The sequence below is a fragment of the Mus pahari genome, chromosome 21, assembly GCF_900095145.1.
Source record: "Mus pahari chromosome 21, PAHARI_EIJ_v1.1, whole genome shotgun sequence".
Classification (NCBI taxonomy): domain Eukaryota; kingdom Metazoa; phylum Chordata; class Mammalia; order Rodentia; family Muridae; genus Mus; species Mus pahari.
Window position 1 is genome coordinate 36861441 of NC_034610.1, and position 8589 is coordinate 36870029.

Here is an 8589-nt window from a genome sequence, read left to right on the forward strand (position 1 = left end):
TTTGAGACAGGGTTTCTCCGTGTAGCCCTGGCTGTCCTGGAACTCACTTTGTAGACCAGGCTGGCCTCGAACTCAGAAATCCGCCTGCCTCTGCTTCCCAAGTGCTGGGATTAAAGACGTGCGCCACCACGCCCGGCAAGGGCCTTCTTGATGACAATTCTCTGGTCACCTTCTGCCTTTCTTCTCCCCAGATCACTGGCATTCTTGTGCCTTTGTAAATGACAGCCTGCCTGGACTGCAGAACCAACAGCTCAGTTCTCTTTAGGCAGCAGGGTTACAGAGGGGCCGGCACTACGCTCTCAAGTCTGAGCTCCTTTATGGCTTAAGCATCTGGCAGGTCTGACAGCCATGAGCCAGGCCTCTTACCAGCACCAGATTTTAGCCCTTGCCCCACAGAGGCAATTCTACACTCTTAGCACTTCCCAGGTTACAGCCTGGACTACATGTTAACTAACGGGACTTAAAGAAGACCTCAACATCCAAGGGGAGTCAAACTTGCAGGCTGCCAACCCGAGCACCAGAAGAAGCCACTAGAGTACAGAGGAACTTCCTGCCAATGTTTCCAACTCTCCCTCCATCCTCCTCTCTTTCTCTCCTTTCTCCCCCCTCCCCTTCTCTCTCTCTCTCCCTCCCTTCCCCTCCCCCTCTCCCTCTCTGCCTTTCTCCCCTCTCTCACTCACTCTTAATCTCTGTAACACATACACACACACACACACACAATTCCTGGTGTAAATCTTACTTCTAAAGCTCCCAGTTTTCCTTGCTTCATTAGAACATTCCAGTTAGTGAGTCACCCATTCCCTAAGAGCTCTTTCTTGAGCTTCCCCCTCTCAACTGTCAATCCCAGGATCACACACCACGCCCTGAACATCAGCACACACTGGAAGCTAAGCCTTTGCCTGATCCTACCCAAGGTACTCATTTGCTCGCTCCACAGCACTTGGGACGTGTGCTTCCTCAGATGGTGACCTGGGGATGGGGGAGATAATGCCTTCTTATCCATCTAGGGTGGAATTGCCAGTTCAGCTGGCACAAAAGTCGTCATCTCCACAGGCCTAGACACACTGCTCCATCCAGGACACTCGTGAGAGCTATGGCAAAACTACAAAGTCACTGTCTCAGTTCAGCCACATCAGAGCCTCTGGAAAGAGCCTTGGGATACAGGTAGCTACAATGGACAGCTGGAGTTCTGGACCATCTGCTCCATCCATCTAAAAGGGAAATGCCAACCTAGACATGGAGTCTCATCAGCCAGTAAGAGAGTGGGAAGGGTAGCAAGCCCAGCAGGCTCTCCCAAAGTTGTTCCCCGAGCAGGGGGAACCTCGGGCGCGTCATCTGGTCATTCACAGAAACCTACTTGAATGTGTGTACCATCAAAATACCACTTTAACCACTAATTCTATTATCTTTACTTCTATCAAGATCACTGAAGAAATAATGCATTACAAAACTAGAATAAGCCCAGCTTAATTTAAAAGAAAAGATGCTGAGCTCCTGTAGAATTTGGGACCAGGTAAACATCAGTTTTCTTTTCTTTTTTTTTTTTCTTTTTTTAAGATTTATTTATCAATTATAATTAAGTACACTGTAGCTGTCTTCAGACATCCCAGAAGAGGGAGTCAGATCTCGTTATGGATGGTTGTGAGCCACCATGTGGTTGCTGGGATTTGAACTCTGGACCTTCGGAAGAGCAGTCAGTGCTCTTACCCGCTGAGCCATCTCACCAGCCCCAAACATCGGTTTTCTAATTTTATGAAAATAACATCCCTAAAATACTTTTATTTTTTTTAAATGCTATCTTCCCAAAGCCTTTATAGCAGCCAGAGCAAAGGAAGGGGTACTACCTAAATAGAGCCGACCTCAGCCGAGAGAGCATTTTAAACTGTCTGACCTTGTCATCTGGTGACTTTGTTTACTCCAGCCCATAATTTTTCTTCTGGTTGGTTTCTGACCGTAACCGCTGCAGCTGCTCCAGACCCCGGACAGCAAGGCAAGGTGTAGGCTGACATCGGGGGCAGGAGAAAAGGAGAAGTCCACCAGACTCAAAGGGATTTCAGAAAGGTCACGGTGCCACTGTGACTACTACCTCTGTTCAGGAGCGTTTGTCACAGCCCCGAAAGGTCCCATGATTATACGTTGGGACCTTAGAGCGCCTCAGTAAGAAAACAAAGACAGGGGCAACGTACATAATCATAGCACACAGACACCCCAGAGCTGTTGGCCAAGAAAGCTCATCACTAAAAAAATACAAGCTGGCCCTCTTACTTCGGTAGCATGCTTATAGGATACACCTATAAGTAGTGTTCCTATGCAAGTAGGAAGCAAAAATATTGAAAGGAGGGAAGAATTGCAAAGAAGAAAAGTATTTTTTTTTNAAAAANNNNANNACCCTTAATTTTGTGTGTGTGCGTGTGTGCGTGTGTGTGTGTGTGTGTGTGTGTGTGTAGTTTGTTGTTATTTGGTTTGGTTTCTGTTCTTTTCTAGGGAAAGTATTGACTCACAGAACTTACAGCACACGAAAACACAACTTTTGGATTTTTTTTTTCCTCAGACAGACCACAGAGCCAGCATATTCTTGTATCGGTCTAAGAATACATGGATGTCTGAAATGATCAGAAAAACTAAGTCACTCTGGAAATGGACTTTAATTAGGAAAAAGGTCAGGACACCAACACCCCAGAAGCTCTGCCTTTCCAGGGACCAACCCATAATAATAAACAGAAGCCCCCAGTTCCCCCCCCACTCACCCCAGTGTAGTAACCAGACACCCCAACAATCCACCACAGTGCAACGCTTCCTTGTGCTCCTTCTCAGCTCATGAACTACATCTGTGCTTCCTAGAATGCTGCCTTCCTAGAAAGGTCTGTCAACATTCCGCATCTCAGCACCATCTGACTTGGTCCTGCACAAAGAAAATCCAGCTCACCAGAGGTGGAGCTGGAAGATCTAGAGGCCAAGGCCAGCCTGGGCTACATCAGTAGCCTGCCACAGAGGAAAAGTTTCTCTTTAAGAGTAAACAGTCAGGGAGCCGGAGAATGGCACGACGGATGGCGTTTGAGAGCACTGGTTCAATTCCTAGCCCCCACAGGGCAGCTCCCATCTGTCTGCAACTCCAGTTCTGGGGACTCTGACATCCTCACACAGACACACATGCCGGCACAACACCAACGCACGGTAAATAAAAATGAAACAGGAGTAAGCACTGCCTCGAATAAACTGGCAAACCTCGGACACAAAGGCGTGCAACAGATTCCATCCAGAGGAACGAAGCACCTGATGTGTGGCCGCGGTCCGGCTCCACAGAGACCCGGCATCCTGGAGGAACAGGTCACCTCTGCCTGTCACAGATAAGCCCTGTTTTCAGCCGCTTCCTGACTTACACAGCAGACTTAGCAAGAGAAAGGGAGGCTCTGCCAACTACAACACCCTCTGTCAAAAGCTTCCCTTACCAACTGGTGGTCTAGCCACTGACAAACTTACCAGGGGATCTCCTGCAAGCCTGGAGAGGCACCTGCCCAGGTGAGTCCAACCTCCACTTTTTCCAACGAAATGTGGTGGCTGCCAGGCCGCTCATCACCTACAGCGGCTAAGATGAGGGAAATTGTGAAGGAAATCAACACAAAAGCCGCCCGCCCGCGAACTGCACACTGGGATGTCCTGTTAGGTTGGGTTGGGTTTTTTTTTTTTTTTTTTTTTTTTTTGTTTTTTTTTTTTTTTTTTTTTTTTAAGTCCCTTTGATTTTTCCCACGAGAGGATCTGACTAAATCTAACTCCACCTCCCCTCTGTACCAGACAGGAAGTTAAACTCTGCCGTCAGTAAGAACTCTTGAGGTACTTTTGGTTTTTAATAGTCACAGCTAAGGGCTTTCGGATGTTCCTAAGCAACTAGGGAGATGCTAGCTTTTCTTGTTTGATGGTGTCTGACAGCAAGGACCAACACACACACACACACACACACACACACACACACCACTAGGCATACACACTCCAGTGGTGGCGCACGCCTTTACTCCCAGCACACGGCAGGCAGAGGCAGGTGGATCTCTGTGAGTTCGAGGCCAGCCTGGTCTACAGCGTAAGCTCCAGGTCAGCTAGTGCTACAGAGAGAAACCCTGTCTCCAAAAACCACAAAGGAAAAGAGAAAGAAACTGCTATGGTGGAAAAAAAAATAATAACCATACAGAATTATCAGAGGATAATTATTTTTTGACTCAGATTTTTCCAGACTTTCTATGTTAGATGTTTGTATTGTTCTCTTGACATCATTTGCATATGTGTTCTCCACACACGTGCAAAAAAAAAAAAAGAAGGAAAAGCGTTTGTACTGCCGTACTTGCATCCTTAGTATGGATCTAATAGCTTTCTTTCCTCCTCTGAAACAAGAGAATCTGTACCTAGCACCAAGATTCTCACAGAATATGTCACCCTACCAGAGTCCACGGGAGTTCCAACTAAAAGGAACCTATGTAGCTCAGAAGACCATAGACTTGTGAGTCTGGAAAAAAATAAATAAACACTATCTCTTCTGATCCTCATCCTCCAGAGGAATGAGACGGGATGGATGAGGCAGTAAAAAATCAGAATGGCTCCGATCATGTCACTTGGTCAAAACCCAGGATAAGTGACCATTTTACTGCTATAACCCGCATAGGATGAAAGTACATAGTAAGTACATAGAAAGTACATAGTAAGTACACGTGCAGAGCCCAAGTCAACGGATATCAGTATGTGTGCAGACTCTGGGCAACCACCCCACCATCAGTTCTACAGCCTCCCTTCACTCCTACAGACAGCAGCCATTCTCCGGCTTCCTTACCCAGCCCAAGGCAGCTACTCCCATCTCCCTCTGGTCTCCAGAGATCCACTGGTTCTAAATACTTCCTGTAAGTGTAAGCAGCAGAATTTGGTGCGTTGAGTCTGGCTTCTTCCACCTAGCATGTTTGCAAGCCTCTGCACTGAAGCGGACATCAATAACTCATCGCTGTAGCTGAATGATGTTTTGCTGCGTGGATAAGGCACGTTGCGGCCTTCATCCGTTCACAGGTAACTGCATTGGGCCCACCTTTGGACTATTATTAATTTTTCAGCTCTAAATATCCGCTTGTAAATTACTTCGGTGGACACATTTTCACTCCTCTTGGAGATAACATAAATCCCAGGAGTAGAGCCACAAAGGAATTATATATCACTATGAATGTACTGAAGAACTATCGCACACTTTTCCAAACTGGCTCTGCCATTTAACATTCTCACCGGCAGTCCCATGACGACTCTCCATAGCCACTGTTCATCGTAAACCAAAACATCTCTGTTCCCACAGGCAGAGCTAAGTAGCCAAAGTAACAAGCAAGAACGGAAGCCTGACCCCACATAATCCAGGAGAAAAGAGGCATCCATCTACAGCAAGAGCCAGCTTCAGAAAGGTGTCAGTGAATCCTGGCACTTTAACTGGCATAGCTGTGTGGGTCTGCACTTGCTACAGTTTGTCTTCTTCACCAGAAGTAGACGAAATGACTGCAGGCTTTGGTAAGTTATTAGCTGTAAATATTCTTAGGGAGAAAAATCCTTCAGAAAAGAGCCTTTGTAACATTTGTGCTGGAAGGGCATGAGCCAAGCCATCCCCTGTGAGGGTCACAGGGAAAACACTCAGGAGTTGGTCCTAGGACTTGAAGTCTGGTTGCTTGGCCTGGAAGCCAGCATGCTTACCCACTGAGCTGTCACACAAATGTTAAAGGTAACCAAGTTCATATGCAGACAGTAACTTTAAATTACCTTTCCCTATCAAAAGCATTGATATGGGAGAATGCAATGACTACTCAAAAAAAAAAAAAAAAAAGTCTAATTCAAAGATCTGATAGTTCTTTCAAACCGTAGCATGTCTGAACAAATCCATGTAGGGTGATATCAATTACCTCTTTATGTAACATTCTACTATAGAATTTAACTTTTTAAATCCTCCCTCATAAAAACTAAACAGAACAAAAAAATCTATATAAAGTACAGCAAAGAAAATGCTACAAGGCCATGTAGTGTTTTGAATTGTGCTTGGCCCAGGGAGTGTCACTATTAGGAGGTGTGGCCTTGTTGGAGTGGGTGTGGCCTTGTTGAAAGAAATGTGTCACTGAGGGAGTGGGCAACGAGACCCTCTTCCTAACCACATGGGAGCCAGTCTTCTCCTAGCAGCCCTCAGATGAAGATGTAGAACTCTCAGCTCCTCCTGCACCATGCCTGCCTAGACACTGCCATGCTCCTGCCTTAATGGTAATAGACTGAACCTCTGAACCTATAAGCCAGCCCCAAGTAAATGTTGTCCTTCTTCGCAGCAGTAAAACCCTAAGATAGGATGTAACTTCAAAAGAAAATAGCACTTGGAGCTGGAGAGGTGGCTCCATGGTTAGGAGGCCTTACTGCTCCTGGGGAGGAGCCAAATGCAGTTGCTGGCAACCACACAGCAGCTCACAACCACCAAAACTCCAGTTCCAAGGCAGCAAGCACCCTTTCCCGGCCTTCACAGACATAGAATGCATGCAGTCAAAATAATCATCATAGAAAATAAGAATAATTCTTTTACCCAGAAAAAGAAATTATAAACAAAAAAAAAAAAGAAAAGAAAGAAAGAAAAGAAAAGAAAAGAAAGGCCTTTTTCTTGTTTTCCAATGCAAGGCCTCATGTCTTACAACCCGTATTAATAATATGAATCATACATCTTTTAAAATTTTCCATGTCCCAAGGCTGCTGCACTACGCAATCCATTGTTTTAGTTATTTCTTGGCACACGGCTGATTTTGAAAGTGACCATTGAACTTTCATATGTCCAAGAGAACTTTCCACTGTGGGAAATTTTCTAAAACAATCTCACTAAGCTAAATAGAAACGACACCAAAGCAAAGAAGCCATACATCGGCCCCTTTAGCCTCCACCCTGGCTTCTCTGCAGGACAGATGAAAGATGGAGCAACCTTGGGGCAAAGCACTGGGGCTACCCCTAAACCCCGAGAATGAGAAAAAGAAAACACGACCATCAGTTCACTCGGGTTATCTGAGGGAACTACTAGGAACCTCTCATGGCAGGCTCTTTCCAACAACTCCTCAGGACTGTGGGAACCTGGTCCTCACAGATCTGTTCTTCTGAAAAGTTACACAGTGGCCTCGTTCCTAGCTCACGTGAAATCAATAGGCCATTTCTGTCACAATTATCTGTCGAGGGTATGCACGCGCTCATTCATCTGGTGTTGAGACAGCTGTAATCAAATCTGGTACATACCACTAACTCTATTATAGCTCCGAAGCAACTGGCTCTCAGACTACGACTCTTCTCACCAGCAGGGAAAGAAAGGAATGGCGTGGAGAGAGAAGAAAGAACAAAACAACTGAAACACACGCAGCATAGCGGAGTGGGGGAGATAAGACATTCAGATACCAATCCACTATGGAAGAAACAAAGCCAGCATTATCACACACACACACACACACACACATATGCACACACACATGCACAAATATATAAGTATAAACACAGGCATGTGTACAAACATATACCTATATACAAACACACACACAAATATATACACATATGTAAACATATACACAAATCTAAACACACACAAACCAGGTCAGCTGACTGGGCCACGGAAGGCACACAGTTTCCTTATCCTGCCAGGGGCAAACCCTCTTGGCTTTGAACATCGTATTATGACTGTCAGTCCAAACTAATGAACCTATCTATGCTCCTAACAGTGCCAAGCACCAGGTAAAAGCCAGTGCCAAGCCACACCCCAACACCAGGGTGACCAAGTGGGAGGGCCTTGGCGCTCCTCCATCAGACTCAGCACAACACTGTCCTTGGCTGCCAACTCGTCTTTACTGCCCTTCAGCTGAAGCCGTGGCTTCGCTTTTCATTCATGTCAAGAAAAGAAAGAGGTCACGTAGGATATGTCCTTCTGGTTGTGAAATAGCACCTGACTGCACCTGCAGATTTCTAAGACCAACGAACACCCTGCTAACGGACAATCTCTACTTAATAGCAGTGGGCATAAGGCTGTTCTCTGGTAGCCTTCTCACCTCTTTATAACCTGTCTTAAAATATAATCTGATGAGCATTCTTGTTTCGTGTCCTTATAAACTGTCTTGAAATGACCTTACACCCATCAAAATAAGTTGTAAGAATGGCATACAAAATTCTCATGTCGCCTCCCATAATGTGAGTATTTTAGAGAACCACAGAATAATGATGCAGACCAGAGAGTTAACATTAATAACAATGGTGCAAACAAGTCTGCAGATCTGGTACGGACTTCCCATTCTGTCCTGTTTCTGGCCCATGCTTCGATCAGAGGTCACACATATAAATAAAGAATCCATAAACAGTTTTCTATCTATGTCTGTGCTCTGCTTCGCTTCGTGCTGATGAGCTAGCTGGTCATTATTAATCCTGAGTGTGCCAGGCTAGACATTCAGCCCTCCTCACTTCTGCTATCACTTCATGTGCCAAGTTTCACAGCCCCTGTCCCCACCCAGCCTGAAACAAAGTATTGACAACGAAACTCCTCCCATGAGAGAAGAGAAACTATGTATCAGGAAACACAGGTTA

At 45.6% G+C, this 8589-nt stretch overlaps 1 protein-coding gene across 7 annotated transcripts in view; it reads right to left on the minus strand.

Annotated features, from left to right (window-relative positions):
• Nucleotides 1-8589, minus strand: part of Utrn (utrophin) — a 494125-nt gene that overhangs the window by 428756 nt on the left and 56780 nt on the right. The window contains exon 1 of one of the 7 annotated variants that reach the window (XM_029532894.1): nucleotides 3481-3627. The exons of 5 other annotated variants lie outside the window; for them this stretch is intronic. In XM_029532894.1, the coding sequence (XP_029388754.1) occupies nucleotides 3481-3574 (94 nt within the window). In that variant the 5' untranslated portion in view covers nucleotides 3575-3627. Of the gene's footprint in view, nucleotides 1-3225; nucleotides 3295-3480; nucleotides 3628-8589 lie in introns of those variants that run through there. One more of the 7 variants, XM_029532898.1, reaches the window with a different exon arrangement.